This window comes from Panonychus citri, unplaced genomic scaffold (genome assembly GCF_014898815.1).
Source record: "Panonychus citri isolate SS breed McGregor unplaced genomic scaffold, ASM1489881v1 Contig00127, whole genome shotgun sequence".
Taxonomy (NCBI): Eukaryota; Metazoa; Arthropoda; class Arachnida; order Trombidiformes; family Tetranychidae; genus Panonychus; species Panonychus citri.
In genome coordinates this window covers 142215-161720 of record NW_026515532.1, presented here as the reverse complement: position 1 = coordinate 161720, position 19506 = coordinate 142215, and the positions used below count along the sequence as shown (strand labels likewise).

General features: G+C 30.1%; 2 protein-coding genes and 1 long non-coding RNA gene across 8 annotated transcripts; 2 read left to right on the top strand and 1 right to left on the bottom strand.

Moving 5' to 3' along the window:
- Positions 1 to 4080: 4080 nt before the first annotated feature.
- On the bottom strand, positions 4081 to 9503 carry LOC128390780 (uncharacterized). 6 transcript variants are annotated; one of them, XR_008325691.1, is made up of 7 exons: positions 8518 to 9503; positions 8337 to 8387; positions 8017 to 8173; positions 7051 to 7913; positions 5407 to 6407; positions 4907 to 5243; positions 4081 to 4840 (listed from the first exon to the last, which is right to left on the bottom strand). It is a non-coding gene; the product is annotated as an uncharacterized LOC128390780 (long non-coding RNA). The 6 variants fall into 6 exon arrangements; XR_008325692.1 differs by having other exon boundaries at positions 4976 to 5243; XR_008325694.1 differs by having other exon boundaries at positions 4081 to 5243; positions 7051 to 7200; positions 7331 to 7913.
- A 134-nt stretch (positions 9504 to 9637) lies between these two features.
- On the top strand, positions 9638 to 11989 carry LOC128390774 (deoxyribodipyrimidine photo-lyase-like). The gene is made up of 4 exons (XM_053350534.1): positions 9638 to 10362; positions 10509 to 11135; positions 11217 to 11757; positions 11831 to 11989. Exons 1-4 carry the CDS (start codon positions 9933 to 9935, stop codon positions 11883 to 11885), a joined length of 1653 nt encoding a protein of 550 aa, XP_053206509.1. The 5' UTR covers positions 9638 to 9932; the 3' UTR covers positions 11886 to 11989.
- Positions 11990 to 15193: 3204 nt separating this feature from the next.
- LOC128390778 (E3 ubiquitin-protein ligase COP1-like) lies at positions 15194 to 18020 on the top strand. Its single transcript, XM_053350541.1, is given in 6 exon segments — positions 15194 to 15376; positions 15474 to 16137; positions 16200 to 16624; positions 16627 to 17363; positions 17439 to 17543; positions 17856 to 18020. Coding segments are annotated over 5 exon segments (1899 nt in total). The 5' UTR covers positions 15194 to 15376; positions 15474 to 15529; the 3' UTR covers positions 17880 to 18020.
- The last annotated feature ends 1486 nt before the right edge of the window (positions 18021 to 19506 follow it).

The window sequence follows — 19506 nt, the reverse complement described above, 5'->3', positions numbered from 1 at the left end:
TATTATCAGATAACTGTAACAATTAGTGATATCATTGAACTTGAATGAAAATTTATATGTATTGTAATTTAGTAGTAAATTTTTAATTACTTAATTTAATATTCAACAATTGATATAAAAAAAAAAAACTATCAACAGATTTACCTTTAAGCCTTTGTGATATTGATATTATCAATTTACTTTTCTTACAATTAACTGATTTGTTGTATAATTAAAAGTTTGATTGTTGTCTTTGATTATTATTATTATTATTATTATTATCATTAACTATTATCATTGATACAGATATTGATTAGCTTTAATTTTAACATTTGATTGTAAATTGTTATCAAATTTGAAATAACCACTATCATCATAATGTTTTTGATTTGTTGATGATGATTAAAAGGTTTCAGGCAATTTAATTGTTGTTAATATTGTAAATACTTGTCAAATTTGATTGTAATAGTTTTCTGATGATCATAATGATAATAGTATTTAATTAAATGATGCTGATGATGATATGAAGTGTGCATAATTTGTTAATTAGCCTCAAGATGATCGTGAAGACAATCAAAAAATATATTATCTAATTAAAGTATAATTCAAATTGTTTTAACTGTCTGATTGCTAATAAACAATAAACAGGTAACAATTAACAATTAACAGTCTCTTTTACAGTTGTAATCAAATTAATCAGTTAACAAGCTCAACCAATAAAGTAAAATAAAAAAATAATAGTTACAATTTTAATTGTTAATCTAAATTGTGCTCACTGCATATTATTATTAATCCAGAACAATTTGATTTATTTTAATCAAGATAATAATCAATTGATTTGATTTGAGTTTGATTCTGATTCTGATTGAGCAAAAACAAAATCAATTGATTCCAATAATCACAATTAACTTTTTTCCAAATGAAAATAATTTCGTAACGACTAAAGTAACAATTTCGGTTCACAATTAACTTTGTGATCATCAATTTATTGTTTAGACAGTTAATTACCTCTAAAATTAGGCTAAAGTTGATCCAATTATAGATAATTGTAAGAAGATAATTTGAATAATCAACTGATGAGAATGAAAAATTTTAGAACAAAATTTAAAAGAAACTTTTTTGTTCAGAGCCACCTAGTGGATCGAATTTGAACTGAGCGTTCTTTTTGTTAAATTTTTTTTTCTCTTCTTTTGTTAAACTGTCAACAAAAGTTTCTTTCATTATTACAGGTATCATGATACTTGGAAGACGAAGGATGATAAGGATGATGATAGAAGGTATTTTTTTCTGTAAGTTTGATGATCTAACAAGAAACTATTGTTAATATAAATGAAGAAAAAAAAGTTCTAAGTGTAAACTTTGCGTGATGAATTTGTATCTTTTTTTTGGGAGAAAATGAAAAGAAAATGTAATTATCATCAATTTCTATCATCCTTCATCTTTACCTTTCTCTGTTTTTTTTTGGTGATCGAAACTTTTGACAATCAACTGATCATCTCAATGTCTCCGTTTATTATATCCATTGGTCTAAGTGGGAATGAAATTTATCGTGATTGATTAAGCTCAAAGAGATAACAATTTACTGATCAAATTGATGATGATAATGATGATGATGATGCTTTTATCATCTCTTGCCTTTGTGAAAACATCAACGAATCAAATGATCAACAGAAACTATTGATTCTCAATGAAGATCAGTAATCGACCGCCATTGAAGATTAATGATTAATCTGTTTTCTTTTTACTTCTTCTGATTTTCATTCATCTAATTGATCTAATACAATTTACTCATTCAATTGATTACCTTCATTATTAAAATTTTATGAGTTACTTTATTTGGAAAGAAAATTAAATTTAGCTAACAATTTAATGAACCGATTTAAGGGTAAATTTTTAATATATAAGTTGGTTGATTATAATGAGCATCAGATTTGATTTGATTTTGATTTTGTTTCATATTTTTTTTTATTTTCAGTTGATTATCATCAATAATAATCAGTTGATTTCATTTTTCTTATACTAATTCAAGTGAAATTGTTAAGAATCAAATCAATTGATTTAGAAAGCTTTTCTCTTAATTTTCTGATTCTTTTATTGTTGAATTTAATGTTTAATTGAGTTGAAATGAAATCAAACAATTAAGGCTGGGTCAATATCTATTGATTTGAATTGAACTTTTCAATCTCAATTTAATAGGTAAGATTATATTAGATTATCTGGAAAATTAAATGAAAAGTAATCAAAAACACTTCAATCATCATAAGGACAATTTACCTTTCGTCTTTTAATCATCATCATCATCATTATCATCATTATATATATCATATCATATCATGTTTGATGATGATGATGATAATCAACATCCCTTGTAAACTCGTTGTGATAATATTGTTTAATGATGTGATATGTTTATAGACCAGCATCATGATGATAAACAATTAAATCCAATGAACCATTAAATTAAATATGTCGATGATAAAACATTGACTGAGAATTGATTGTTGATTGTTGATTGTTGATATAATTATCATTTTATGATGTTTTACCTTTTGTTTTTATGATTAAAAGTAAAACAAACTCCTAATAATAGTTGATGTTTGTTGATAGTTGATCATAATCATAATCGTAATCACAATCATAATCATCATTATCATCATGATTAAGATGAAGATGATAATAGTTGAGTCTAGATAATTGTTAAAGTGCCTTAAGATATGATTTAATATATTGGAAGAAGAAGAAGAAGAAGAAGAAGAAGAAATTAATTCGTTGTCTTATTTTCCTCCTTTGTATTAATATTATTTTAATAGTAAAAGAAGCTACTGTTTATTATTATTATGATTAGTTGATTGTTGTTGTTGTTGTTGTTGTTGATGTTGTTGCTGTTTGATTGTTGCTACTGTTTTAGATTAATATCTATATGATTAGTAATCTTTTCTCTCTTCATCTACCTGTAGCCTCACCTTAATCTCTGTGTTACTTGTTGATATTTAAAGGTGAGGTTTAGATTCAGTAGCTACAAGAAAGAAACAGAAACTTATGTTAATCATAATAATAATGATCCATCTAATTCAGTAGCAATTTAGCCTCTGGCTTAATCACGAAATTGATATTTATCTGAGTGAAGAATGTTAATTGCGGTCCAAAGATGATGATACAAGAGAAGAGAAATGAGAAAGAGAGAGAGAGAGAGAGAGAGGAAAGAAAGAAGATGAAGATGAAGAAGATGATGATTGCGAGAAAGAAAGAAAAATCAGAAGCTTCTCATTCAAATATCGGTAATCATTTGTAACGCTCTTCCAAAGGGAAATCATGATGATGATTATCATCATCAAGAGAAAGAGATAGAGAGAGATGAAGATAAAGATGATCAGTGTTATGTCTTTGGCCCAGGGTCCAGTTCTCTCTCATTTTTCGGTAGCTCTCAATTTCCATCCGCCCCTTTTATCTTCATTTTGAGCTTCTTCTTTTTTCTCATCATCAATAAACCTATGATAAGATTGTGATGAAGATTAAAGCCTGAGGCCTAAATTAAACAACAAGAGACAACACATCACAAGAAACTTTCATATTTAAGACATAATAATATCAACCTTTCCCTTATCATCATCTTCATCTTTCTCTTTCTAACTCTCACTCCCCCTTTTCTCCTCCTTTTTTCCTCTTCTTCCCACTTTATGCCTCATCTTCATCATCATCATCATCATTGTATCTTTCCCTTTCTTTTAATATTAAAGGTTTCATGATGATGATGATGATCTTACAATCAAAATTTTACCTTTACATCCAGAGGATGATGATGATAATCAAGAAATATAAATAAGTTCAGAAATGATATTGAAGATCAGACTTAATCATTATCATCATAATCTTATAGGTTAAATTGTTATCAAGATTAAGACTTTGATTTGAATTTTCATTTCTCTCTCTCTTGGTTATGATAATTAACAATCTCTATCTGATTGTTGTTTTCATCAAAACAATCTGGTTAGTTTTTAATTAACTCTTTTAACCAATTGTTTGATTGACCTTAATTTGGTTAATCTTTGACTTTTGATTGTTCAATTTAATGGGATAAAATATTGTTGATTCTTAGTTAAATTAAATTGCGAACACTTCGCCTTTTAATCAATCAATAATAATGATAATTTGTTGACAATTTAGCTTTTTCCTCTTTTCTCCAGCTTTTAATATCATTTATACTTGTCTAATTTAATTGCTTCCTTGATTGGATAGAGAAGAGAAAATAAAAGTCGCTCGTTAATTGTAATTAAAATGAAACTAATTGAGAACAAAACAAAAATCTTCATTGTTGGTTTGTTAAAGTGCAAAATTGGTCCAAACAATTTAACAATGAATGAAAATTGATGCTAATCAATCAACTAATTTACTTTGAAAACGTGAAAAAACAAAATGTATGTTAAATTGTTATTATGGTTTAACCGCAGGTCGTCCGACGATTAGTATTGTTATTATAATCAAACTATGATTAACTCCAATGATTAACAATCAACCTTATTATGAATATATGATTAGTGTTGTTGATCATTTCATTTTCTCTATGGGTTTCGGTGATTAAATATTGATTGGACTTTGTTATTGATTAACTTGGATAATTTTTTCAATATTCAAGTTAATCATAATCTTGGACACCCCACCAACCAATAGGTAAGTTGATAGTCGATCAATTTTTTTTATGATGATAACCCAGAAGATTAACCATTGTTATTAAGAAAAGGAAAACACAATCTTAATCATTAATAGATCATGTAATTGATGGCGATGGTGTTGGTGATGATGATAATCGACATATTCTTTGAAGATAAACACCCAAAAATATTGTTTCGAAATTTAAACCATCCTGTCAACGGAAAGTATCAGTTAGATTGACGGATCAACATTAAATTGTTCAATTTGATGATATAACCTGAGAATCCCCTTGGTGTTAATCATTCAATTTTTCATCAAACTACCGATTCCACCTCCACATACACACCTTGCACTTGAGCTTCTTTGTTCACAATATTATAAACAATTTTACTGGATTAGATTATCCTTCATGTCTTTTAGTTAATCAACAATAATCCATCAATTGATTAGTTTATCATGTTATGAATTTTCACTTTTATTCACATTGTCTCATCAATTTTGACTGAAAACTTCATTGCCTCTTGATCATCGCAATTAAAAGGTAGTTGCATTCATGATGAAATCAGTTAAACTATCCAATTAACAATATTTATCCTCTTTTGATCAATCGATTTCTGTAAAAAAAAAATATAAATAGAAGCGATTAGTTAATTTAATATGAAACAATCAAATTCAATTGCATGATGAAAACAAAGTGGTGATAAATGTTCATTGATAAAATGTTAAATTGAATACTATTATTAATACAGTTCGTGATAGCTTGATTTCGTTGCTTACCTCTAATCAATGGTTTTTATAGTAATAGTGATAATATTAGCATTATTATTATTAACTAATCATGGTGATTATATCAATTAAGCTATAATACCTTGATTGATTAATTTATCACGCAAAGTTGGCCCATCATTTGATCTGTAGCAATCGACTAAGGCCTTTGGTTTGGTAAGAAAAAAACAGTAACAGCAATATAATAGTTTTCCCTTGATGGTATTGATGATGATACTTAAAAACAATCAGGCCAACAATCAATTGGTTTACCAATAAGAAAATTTCAATTATATCTCTTGAAAATAACATATGATTCGTTTGCTTCCCAGTGATTGATAATCAAATGATGATAATGATGATTACTATTATTTCACGTTGTCCCAGTTGATTATTCAATGTTTCCTGGATCTTTAAAAGGCCAATTTTCAAGGTGTATACATTATCCAACGATTGATTTATTGGAATACAATTCAACAGTAATAATAATCATCTTTTGCGTGTTACCAACAATAATCATCAAATTACCATTAAAAGTAACACTTTATAACCTTATCCATCCAATCATTTTCAGCAATTTACTTTACCTGACTTTGTACCTTTATTTTTGTACTAAAAACTCATCAGCTTATTTAAATTTTTACTGCAACAGTTATAGTAATATAACAATTTTCATTACCATCCAAAATCCTTATCATCATTATTAGCATCATCAACAACAACAGGAGGATCATCATCATGATAATTAGACGATATTATTACAATTCTTCTAACTCATTAGCCAATTACCATAATAATGATACTCATTATCATCATGGAGATTTGATTAATATCTACATGTATTATAAGCCTTTTGGTTTAATCCTTATCCATAAGAGTTAACTTGTTACAGGTAAGTTACACAGAGTAATGCATCATAAAATTTAGATTAACCAAATCATTGGATGATAATGATGATGACGATGATGATGATGATGATGATGATGGTTAATATTATCTGCAACCGTATTACCCTGGATAAATGAGAAATTAGAAAATAAAGAAACATTAAGAAAAATGATAACAAATATATTATAAGAAATAAATGAAGTTCAATTTTTTTCATCATCATCTAAATCTCCTCCTTCTTATCCTCCTTTTATTACAGGTAGCATATATAAACTAATATTAAATTGATATACTCGCACAGTAGCAGCAATCAAAATAAGATTGCTACCTTTACGGAATAATAGAAAGATAGAAAAAAAAACAATTCCCTGGGAACAAATAACTATCTCTAAATGATTATGGATCGTGAAACCATTATATTCATTTGAATTGTATACAAATTATTAGGAACCTAGGATCAGATGGATTTAGCTGCAAGGCAACTTTATTTTCACTTACTTTCTCTCTCAATCTCTCTGTGTTTGAATTATGTTTGCTGCTACCTTACTTTAGCATTAAAGGTAAGTTAGTGAGGAAATGAAGATAAGAGATGATATAAGATGATGCAAGATGATGCAAGATGATGTAAAGAGAGAGAGAGAGAGAGAGCAAAGAAAGTGTAAGGGCGAGGCCTAGTCTCTTTTCTTTATTTTCTCTAACATCGTTTTCTCACTGATTCTTCCAGGTAGATCGGTTGCAGGGTAAATTATATTACTTACAATCTCTTACCTTTTTTGTTGTTGTTGTTGATGATTATTATGATGATTCTCCCCTGTTTTTTTCTTCATCTCTTCGTAATACAAGAAGCTCGGGAGAGAGGCGAATCGTGAGTTATAATGATGAGTGGTGAAAAAGTACAGGCCTTGCCACAAGTTTCGTCTGGACGACAGAAGTTAGAAGATGAAAAAATAAAGAAGCAAATAAGAGTGAAGAAGGGAAAGGCCATTTAACCAGTCGATCGGTAGCATCAATTATCTTCCAACATGATTTTCTATCCATTTCTCTTTACCTTAATTTCTTATTCCCTATGCTTTATATCTTTACCTTGCTGATGATAATGATGATGATGATGATGATGATGGTGTTCATAATCATTTTCTTTTTGGCTTCTGTTTTCTTCTTCATCAGGAGTGAAATTAGGGGCACCAAGATTTGCTTCTTCATTTTTTTCTCTTTTACTCAATCTACTGTTTATCTTCACTTCTCTGCTATATATTTTCCATTTGATAATGTCCTCCATCATGGGAGCTTATCCTTGGGCTGGGCTACTTTTTTCCTTAGGTCGTGACATGATTTTCGCTGGGCTTTCCAAAAATAGCTCATCTCTTTCTTTATTATATATTAGAACATCTTGTTTCTTCCTTCCTTTCCTCATTCCCTCTCTCTCTCTTCTTGAGTCTTCTGAGTTTTAGCATTTTGTTTGGGCGCTTTTCATTTCGTTCTACAATCTTTTTGACTCTCTCACTTGGTCTTGGCTTTTCTCCACTATCGGCAATACAGTAACAAATGTGCCTTACCTATCCCGCTGTTGCAGGTAAGGTCAGCAAATTGATTACATCAAATTAAATCATCGACATGGTTCACTGATTCACCTGAGGAGGAAAGAAACGTGAAGAAATATTAATAGTAATAAAACGTGAAGGTCCAGTAGAAAGTTGAAAGAAACGTAAATATAATGGTCAGTAAAATATTTACTATAATTTTCGAGAGGAATTTCCGTTCTCCTGGGTAATTGTTTATGTAACTATGATAATGATGATTATGATTATGATACTGGTGATAGTGTTAATAATAATCAAGACCATGTTAACGACGATATACACAAAAAGCCTCACCCTTCAACTTGGGTTACCTGAAAAAAAAAAATATAATGAAAAGATAATGAGAAAAAGAAAATGAAAAGAGAGAAAAACAAATTAGCCAAAGCTCAATTATTCAGTATCTTATATCATCATATAATAACTTATTACAAGAATAAGATGATGGCGAAAAGAAGAAAACAAAATTTTACTTACACTGTATTTTATTTTAATTATTGTTATTATCATTTAGGGATTGGTAAGAAGCTGAAAAGGAAGAAACAAAAAACATATCCTGATCAACAACTTAGCAAAAAGAAAACAGTAGCTTCGGCTTTTAACTGTCCATTTGTCTGACCTTAAATGGACTGCACACATAACTACATATACAACTTACCTTGGATTTTAATACATACCTTTTAGTTAAGGTAAGAGAAGAAATTACAATCTTGTAAATAGGCGAAAACCAATCGAGAGTTAATGTGAAACAAACACTACACTTATTATAGATTAGCTTGTCAACACATTACAACAAAATGGTCAAACAAGTATAACAGTCAATCTTAAATTGACAAGTTACAAAATGGATTGTATAGAAATCAACAGGTATTAAGAAGTAATTATTTCTCCAGGTAACAGGTCTCTTCCTTTTTCTTTTTTTTTTGCTTCTATAATCCATGTAATATGAAAGGTTATTACAGCTTTGGTAATTGATTTCTTTTCTCTTCTTGGCTTCAATCTTTCTCTTTCTCCAGCGACAGTTATAATACATCTTGAGAACTGTTAATCTGTAACCACAAATTAGCTTAACCAATTATCCATCCGAATAAATTTATTGTGTTTACACAACAGCACATTAAATGACCTGGTAATGTAGTTTAACCACTTCAGTTGTCAAAATAATTATGATTACCAACAGGATGATTATGATGGTGAAGGTGATAAAGGTAAAGAGTTAAGTAGATAGACACACACACACACACACACAGTAGTAGATATAAGATATAAATCAACCATTATCACGTTTAATCTGACATCTTGATGGGAGAAGTAAATAATTTAACCATGAAGGAAGGAGATTGAAGAATTAAATTTTCCAATTTTCTCTGACTAATTGATTGGAGGAAAAAGTAAATTCTGTCAACTTAAGAAAGGAAGCCAAAATCATCCATAAGCCTAAGAGAAGGAGAGAAACAATAAAGTAAAAAGAAATCAATTGTTACATTAATTGGAATCAAAAGTAATTGAAAGATAAAGTAAATGGATTAGAAAAGAGAAAATGAAAAATCGTGATCACTGGAGAACAAATCAACAAATTAAACAAATTGTTCTAAAAAAATGGCGATTAATTATTAAAGAAATTAAAGTAACAATTAAAGTGTCAACTCGTTGAAAGGGATTAATTTAATTTCGATTAGAAAAAAAATTCTTTCGATAGAGAAAAACATGTTTTCGATAGTATCGATTCACTTTCGATTCTTCGATTTTGTTTACCTTTTCTTGTGTTTCTATTTTTGAAAATTTTTTATTCTCCTTTTTAAATTCGCCATTTGATTAATTTATTTATTTAATTCTTCTAATTATTTGTGTTCTTAATTATTCTTAATAATTTAATTTATGTGCTTGTGAAAGAATAAGAAATTATAAGTTGTCAAGTTGTCGTTCTCTTGTATTTGTAACCGTTTTTCGGTTGTTGCATGTGGTAGATTCTTTTGGTTTAGTGAACGATTTTACAAGTCACATTTTTCTTATTCGAAGTCCTTATTAGCTCTTAATTGTTATTTTAGTTGTGATAAATTGAACTTTTCTACAATGGGACCTAAGAAACGACAAATTTCACCTTCACCTTCAACCGATTCACCGGTTAAAAGTAAAAAAAGTACGACAACTAATGAAAATGAATCTACCGATTCTATGAAAGATGATAATTTGGTTACATCTTCCAGTGTTGATGATGTTAAAAGTGAGGCAAGTTTAGTACCTCATGAAAGATTATTTCAAGAGATTAATAAATCTCGTGCTGCTGTTGGTTCTTCTATTGAAGATTTTAAGTTCAACAAAAAACGTGTACGAATGTTGAGTGATTGTAAGATCGCTTCAGATGATTGTGGCGCTATCCTTTATTGGATGTCTCGAGATGGTCGAGTTGAAGATAATTGGGCATTATTATATGCCCAAAGACTCGCACTCAAGTTTAAAGTACCTTTACATGTGTGTTACTGTCTTGTTCCAGTGTTTCTTGGTAAGTTATCTCAACTTTTTCGAGCCCAATATCATTTCAACTTGATGTTTATCCTCGCATTTTATAAACGAAGCAAAGATTCTAACCTTTTTCTTTTTCTTTTATTTTTCTCTTCCGTTTTGTTTTCATTCTATTCTATTCTATAGATGCCAGTATTAGAGGATTTCACTTTCTTCTTGGTGGCTTAGAGGAGGTTGAATCTGATCTACTTGCAAGGAACATTCAATTTCATTTACTTCTTGGCGAACCTCCTAAAGCTGTACCTCAATTTGTTCGAGAAAATAACATTGGTGGTGTTGTTTGTGATTTCGCTCCTCTCAAGGTTCCCATGAGATGGGTTAATGAAATTCGTGATAAATTACCGGAAGATATTCCATTCTGTCAAATTGATGCTCATAATATTGTTCCCTGTTGGTTTGCCTCGGATAAGCTTGAATATGCTGCTCGAACCATTAGACCAAAGATAACCAACAAATTACCTGAATTTTTAACTCATTTTCCACCAGTTATTCATCATCCCTATTCATCTGATGTTAAATACGAGAAAGTTGATTGGGTTGCTGCTGAAGCATCTCTACAATGTGATAGATCAGTTAAAGATGTTGATTGGATTAAACCAGGTTATAGAGCAGCGATTAAAATGTTATCAGATTTCGTTGAGAAAAAGATTCGTTGGTATAATGATAAAAGAAATGATCCAAGTCAAGATGTAACATCGAATATGTCACCTTACTTTCATTTTGGACAAATTGCCCCTCAAAGAGCAGTTTTAGGTAAAGAAAACAATCAACTAATGAATAACAAAAAGCACAGTAATTTAATCAATTTGTTTATTATTATCGATTAATTTTCAGTTGTTCAACAGTACAAAAAGAAGTACAAAGAAGCCGTTGAATCTTGGGTTGAAGAGGCTGTTATTAGACGGGAATTAGCTGATAATTTTTGCTTCTATAATCCTAATCATGATTCGATTAAAGGTGCCCCAGAATGGGCACAGAAAACTCTTAATGATCATCGAAAGGATAAACGTCCATATGTTTACAGTAAAAAAGAGTTCGAAGAGGCTTTAACTCATGATCCACTTTGGAATGCATGTCAAAAACAATTGACTCGTGATGCTAAACTTCATGGTTATATGAGAATGTATTGGGCGAAAAAAATTCTCGAATGGAGCGAATCTCCTGAAAAAGCACTGGAAATTGCAATTTATCTGAATGATAAATTTGAACTTGATGGTCGAGATCCGAATGGTTTTGTTGGCTGTTTATGGTCAGTTGGTGGTATTCACGATCAAGGTTGGGCAGAGAGACCAATTTTCGGTAAAATTCGTTACATGAACTACGAAGGATGCAAAAGAAAATTCGATATCAACTCTTACATGGCAAAATATAAAACGTAAGTAAATTAACTTAACAATTAAAGGAATCAAATTCTGACTAAGATTTTCATTTTTCTTTTCCCTTTTCAGGATCTCAGCAACTTCTAACCCTTGGACTGCAAGCAAGAAGAAAAATAAGAAGTAAACTTATTTTTTTAATGATCTCTCGAAATGTTAACTTTTCTAACAAATACTCAAATCCAATTTCAATCAATTTTTTATTCATTAAATTTATACTTTGGAAATCAATCAGCTCATCTTGCTCATTTTGTTCAACTTTTAATTATCGGCTCGAATTAACTAATTATTGCATTTGCTAAACATAAATTGCCTTTCCTTTTGAATTCTATGCAGGGGCTCAGTTAGTTCGTTCGGAAATTTCGACCTCAGCTTATAAATTTAATTTTCAAAGTTGGCAGAACTGAAAAAATCCCACTGATGCACTTTATTGAATGGAAGAAAATCAAAATGATAATTAAGAAGCAAAAATAATATGAATTACTCAGTTTGCAAACGTTGGAATTGCAATAATAACCGTGAAAACAATAGTGACCAACGAAGATATAAACTCAGGTGTAATCATGAAACAACCACCACAAGAAAATCCAAGATCCTTTCTATCAATACGATTGGCAAACAATGTAACCTAATTGAAAGACAATTAAATGTTTTAGAAGCCAAATTGAAAGTCAATCACCATTAACTCACCTCATTTGATATTTCATATGATTTGATAACTTTACTATCAAATAGCAATGAGTAAATGTTTGGATATGATTGAACGGATAGTAAATGAGCTTCAACAATTGGATAAATAATGTAAATTGTTTTCACCAATGAAAAGAAAAGTCTAATTATATAATAATACCTAACGACGATGGTAAAGTCTTTCGTATGATAAACATAAATGTTTGAATAAATATTTACAATTAAAAAGAAAGTGTTATTAGAGAAGACTCCAAATAAACATGGATCCATGAATACCCTTAATTTAGTCACTAAATTGTAACATCATTAAACTCCAAGCGAATTGACTTGATCCGATCAAATAAGTTATGGTCGTTTAAATGATTATCAATTGATGAGATTTGATTGTTGATGAAATGATAAACTGTTTGAGCGATTAATGAACAATCAATGATAACCAATTCTTGTAAAAAGGCGTTGGTCTTGAGAATAAATCTCCGTATGATTATCGCATGATAGGATAGTCCAATTTCTGTCGAGGTCAAATTATCATCACCACGAATCTTAAAAGATAATAGATAATAATCATAATCAATATAATAAGTTGAATATAAGAATATGTCATCGAGAACTAGAATTAAATGAGTAAAAAGGATAACTGATTGATAAAGTTTACGTTTACGATTAAAATATTGAACAGTTTCACCGTCACGATCAATGCTCAGTTTTATCCATTGGGAGCTAATTGTTGAGATAAATTGTCGAGTGAAATAGAAATGAAATATTGTGAATGTGAAAATATCAGTGAAAGTGTAAATTATCTGTTGAAGGTTAGTTACAACTTGTATTTCCATTGGTAATTTACTCAATTTCAAGCTGATTCCAGAATTGAAAAGTGATAATACCAACATCATGATTATATATGAACAATTACCAATGAAACCATTTGAAACTGAAACAATTGAATAAAATTTTGTACTAATCGATGCGAATTTAGGTGATACTTGAGGCAGATCATTAGTATTAATTGATTGTGGTGGTTGATTATGTCGTTGTTGCTGATAATTTGACATTTTCATTGGAATACGATTTGTTCAAGTTTTATCGAAACAAATATCAATTTTCCTCAAAGTTTTCCAAAAACTGAAATCTAGCATTTAATGTAAGACATTTAAATTGAATAAAACTAAATAATTGAAAAATGGAATAAATAATAAAAGCATTCGACAGATTTAATCGTTTCTCTTGTAAAATATTCACCAATCAGGGCATTTAAATGATAATCATTATATCGATTGTATTGAAACAATATTTCAATTAGAAGGCAACTTTAAACGATCAACGAGAATGATCATCAACACAGCAATCTTGCCACTATTAGTTAAAACTGTACGAAAATTGTCAATTTCATGCTACTTGTGCCTTGACGAAAATTGCTCCTGGCTCACCATCTCAGGCTCGCAAGGTGATAGAAGCCAAAGCCGTTCCCGTAATCCACCTGTTGTCTTCAGAAATCGATTGAGTTAAAATACAAGCAAACATGGCTCTCGGTAACACCACTGGTGGTAGTGCTGATTGTCGTCATTCCTTATTGAACTACAGGGCTATTCAGCTACTTTCGCGGATGTTTTTCTGCGATTTTCTTAGCAACTAGAAGTCCCAAAGAATCGCGACTTGAGTCTTATGAGTTTGAGTGATATTCAATTGTCATATCAAAAGATCAAGGTCATTCAGGTTATCGGTAAAATAACGAGTTTCAAGGTCATCTGATAGACATTTTTTGATTTTCCACTTTGACCCAAAAATCATAAGAGCATGAAAACTTGACACCAGTGTTTGCACATATGTACTTTTTTATGGTAATGTCTATCAGATGACCTTGAAACTCGTTATTTTACCGATGACCTGAATGACCTTGATCTTTTGATATGACAATTGAATACAACTTATTGAGACCTCCTCTAATCTTTCGCTCATACGCATATCGGTTTGGACATTAAAAAACTTATGCAAGGGTTAAAACACATTTCCAAATTACGACCCACCATCTTTAAGTTTACCTATCCTATCAATAAATTTGTATTTCCTACCATTTTATTGTAAAGATTAATACAAGTCAAACATAGTAAAAATATTAATTAATAATAAATGTGTGTTTATTTAATGTTTAAGTTAGGAGAACTTTTCCTATTCAATTTAATTGATAATTCTGGAGAAATTCAGAATAATGCATCCAGAAAAAGTGAAACAAATATTATGCACCGATCTGACCCAATTTTTTAGGTGTAACTTTTTATTCTGATCAATCCGTTCGAGACAGCTCACCAAGAGCTTTCGATTGATATCTATTTCAAAAAATTCGGAAAAGTTCAGCAAAAAATCCTCATTTTGGCTATCCTCCTTTAATCAGTTCTCTTGTAAAAATATTCACCAATCAGGGCATTTAAATGATAATCATTATATCGATTGTATTAATATTCCTGCTGATGTCTGATATAACTTCAGAACTTTTGAAATTACAAACTGCAGTTAATTAATCGGAGTCATGGCTCATTCTTAGTTTTCACAATCAGCAGATTTTTAGATCAACATTTACTGAGTTTGATTCTGTTTGTCCATTTAATGGAAAATCTCTCATAAATCAACCAATAAGTAGATTCAAAAGTTCATCGCTATTCTGAAATCAAACTGAATGAAATGTTCAGAATTCTGAAGAATAATTAACGAAGCATCCACCAGGTGTCGCTGTAAATGTTCTGTCAAATTTTTTTTTTCTTTTATTTTTGTTTACCTTTTAATCATCGGTTTAAATTGTGATCAACAAATTACAATTTCTATGGATAAATTGTCCCTTTCCATTTGAATTTTACGTTTAATTAATTTATTCGGGTGTGGATGTTACCATATCTTCACTTTGTCTTATAGTCTTTTAAGTTTAGATTTTAAAAGGTAAGTGTTTATATTTGGAGTCTCTTTTTTGTGTCAACTGATTTTGCTAATCATTTTGAATTTGGGTTTGTTTTCTCTTCTTTTATTTAATTAATAGAATTTTTAAAAGCTCTATAATGTTTCATCTTACCTGAGGATTAATTATTGTTCGTTATGGCGGCACAACAAGGAAAAAGAAAACGTTCCCAACCCGTTGAAACAAATGGATCTACCAGCTCAGGTTTTAGTAGCTCATTTGGTTTACTTGATTGTTTAGAGGATCAAACAAATGAGTTTAAATGTCCAATTTGTTTTGAGATAATTGAAGATGCTCAAGTAACCGAATGTGGTCATACATTTTGTGCAAAGTGTATCTCTCAATCATTGGAGTCAAAGAATCGATGCCCTACCTGTAGTCATGAAATTGATAAAGTTTTTCCTAATTTTATGCTCAATGATATGATCACAAAGAAAAAGAAAAATATTCTTACCAAAAAGTGTAGTTCCAATCCAGAATCTTCCAAAGCTTTAGCTGAATGGCAACAATTGGTCGCAATTAAAGCAAATAGTCTGAATCAGAATGATATTGATCTCCTGTTGGTAGCATTAAAAGAAAAGAAGAAAGAATTTGAAAAATCATCCAAGGCCCTACAAACGGAACTACTTAGAGGTTTTCTCAATCAAGCTCGAAAATACAAACAAGAACAAATCGCCATCATGGTTAACGACTTAAAATAATTGAACAAGATGCTGCTAGATTACAAAAGACAACAGTCTCAACCATATCCATTAATCCAACCAATAACTCACCCAATGAAACAAGTGCAACTTCAAAATCGGATACTTCATCTGGTCAAAATCTTAATCAACAATCAACACCAAGTGAACTCAATAAATCGCGAATTAGATGTTCAATTGGTGATGAATTGAAAACCATAGACAAACACATTGAAAGTGGATCAATTAATTCAACGTTAACTAATAGATGGAGAAAAGTTCGACATCATTTTGAAGATTTACTCCAATGTTACCTTAATAGTCGTAAAAATGTTTTCGGTACATCAAATTTAGATGACGGATCTAAATCAGCTGATGAGCTTGAAGAATTTAGAGAAACACTAAATAAGATAACCTGTTGTAACAATTTAAAAACATTATCAACCCTTTGTTATACCAGTGATCCAATTAACGAGCCAAGTATCGTGTCGAGTATTGAATTTGATAAAGATAATGAAATTTTCGCCACCGCTGGTGTAACCAAAATAATCAAACTTTTGATTATTCAACGGTAATACAAGATTCGTTGACAATTAATTATCCAATTGCTGTGATGGAATGTAAATCAAAGATTAGTTGTGTCTCTTGGTCATCTTATTATAAAAGTTCAATGGCAACGAGTGATTATGAAGGTGCTGTCACAATTTGGGACGTTTTCACTAAGCAAAAGATCAATTGTTTCCAGGAGCACGAGAGACGCTGTTGGAGTGTCGATTTTAATAAAATTGATACTCATTTAATTACTTCTGGTTCCGATGATGGGACAGTTAAATTGTGGTCATTGAATATGGACTCATCGGTGGCCACGTTAAAAGCATCGGCCAACGTTTGTTGTGTCAAGTTTAATCCTCGATCTCGATATCATGTTGCTTTCGCTTCAGCTGATCATTGTGCTTATTATTATGATCTTCGTAATACTAAAACACCAGAGGCCGTTTTTAAAGATCATCGTAAAGCCGTTTCATATGTTCAATTTTTAAACTGGGACGAAATCATATCAGCATCAACTGACAGTCAATTGAAAATGTGGAACACGAATAGGAATCAATGTTTACGAACTTTCAAAGGACATTTGAATGAGAAAAATTTCGTGGGTCTGGCCACCGATGGAGATTATATATCATGTGGCAGTGAGAACAATTCCCTGTTTCTGTATTATAAAGGATTTTCTAAGCCAATTCTGATTTACTCTTTCGATTCTGATAAAGTTGTCCATCCTTTTCAACTCAAGGTAAAAAAGATCAATTGAATTTAAACATTTTCACCAATATTCTTATTGATATTTTTTTTTCTTCTAAATTCTTAGGACCGAGTTAAAAAAGATAATTACGTTTGTGACTTCGTTAGTGCAATTTGCTGGAAAGGCGGAGAAAATGTGATAATTGCTGCTAATAGTCAAGGAATCATAAAGGTAACTTTGATGATAAGAATCATTGGCTAATCCCTAGAACAGATTCGTAACAGGATCGACTTCATACTTCATATATATAATCTTTACAATTCAATGAACTAGTGATAAGAAAGTTATCCAACCTCTCAGTGTGATGGAATACTGTCTAAAAATAGTTTTATTCACTTGCAAGAACTTTTAGCTCAGGTGTACGAGAAAAAGACCTTAAATCACACTTTTCGCTTATCTCAAGTGCAAGCGAATTTTCAAATATGACAGCTTTGCTATAATAATTTTCTCTTTCTCTTTTCATTTACTATTATCTTATTTCAGGTCTTGGAGTTGGTATCGATCTGATTTGATTTTTACTATCGCCTTCATTTCCAACCACCAAATAAAATAATCAGTCGCCACAATGATATACTATTTACCTAAAATGTATCCAAAATCATGAAGCTTGACAGTTTTCTATTAAATAATACTGGAAACCAACATGAATTTAAGACGAGTTTCTGTTAAAAATTTATCGCATCTTTACGTGCGTTTTGAGTCATGTTCGACTTCCCTTGTAAGCAAAGATCACATGTAAAATTTTTGCTTTTCTTTTATTTTTGTTTAATTGCCTTTTAATTGTCGGTTTAAATTGTGATCAATCGTACAAAATTAATTTTAATTAGCAAATGTTGGAATTGCAATAATAACCGTGAAAACAATAGTGACCAACGAAGATATAAACTCAGGTGTAATCATGAATAAACCACCACAAGAAAAGCCAAGATCCTTTCTATCAATACGATTGGCAAACAATGTAACCTAATTGAACGACAATTAATTGTTGTAAAAATTGATCACCATTAACTTACCTCATTTGATATTTCGTATGATTTGATAACTTTACTATCAAATAGCAATGAGTAAATGTGTGAATATGATTGAATGGATAGTAAATGAGCTTCAACAATTGGATAAATAATATAAATTGTTTTCACCAATGTAGAGAAAATACTAATTATGAAATAATATCGGCCAATGGTGACACTTGTTTGACGATTAACGAAAATATTAAAATAAATATTCATCGTTAAATAGTAAGTACAAGCAAAGAAGACTCCAAATAAACATGGATCCATGAATATCCTTAATTTAGTCACTAAATTGTAACACTCATTAAACTTCAAGCGAATTGACTTGATCCGATCAAATAAGTTATGGTCGTTTAAATGATTATCAATTGATGAGATTTGATTGTTGATGAAATGGTAAACTGTTTGAGCGATTAACGAACAATCAATGATAATCAATTCTTGCAAAAAAACGTTGACTTTTACGATAAGTCTTCTAATGGATCGAAATAATAAATTAATCCGATTTCCAATAGTTTATTTGATTCCGTTGTTGCTGTTAAATTATCATGGAACCCGAAAATTTTTAAAAAATCATCATTATTTGTATAATAAGTTGAAAACAAAACGATATCATTTATTATTATGATGGAATTGACAATAATTATAATCAGTTGGTAAATTTTACGTTGGTGATTAAAATAGTCAACAAATTCGTGATCAATGTTCAATTTAATCCATTGAGAGTTAATTGTTGAGATAAATTGTCGAGTGAAATAGAAATGAAATATTGTAAATGAGTAAATTTCAATGAAAATAAATATAAACTGCGAAAGGTTCAACGTTAATTGTGGTTCCATTGTTGATTGATCAAATTTCAAAGTTATTCTCAAATAAATTCCAGTATATATCACCATGATTAGAAACAAACTGTTACCAATTAAACCATTTGAAACTGAAACTATTGAATAATATTTTACACTTATTGATGTGAAATTTACTTCAGGTGGGTTAGTTAATTGTGCTGATTGAATATCGTTATTAGATTGTTGCTGTTGAAAACTTATCATTTTTAACCATTTACAATTTATCACAACTTAAACTGAGCTAAAAATTTCACATTCAATTTTAGTATTGATCGC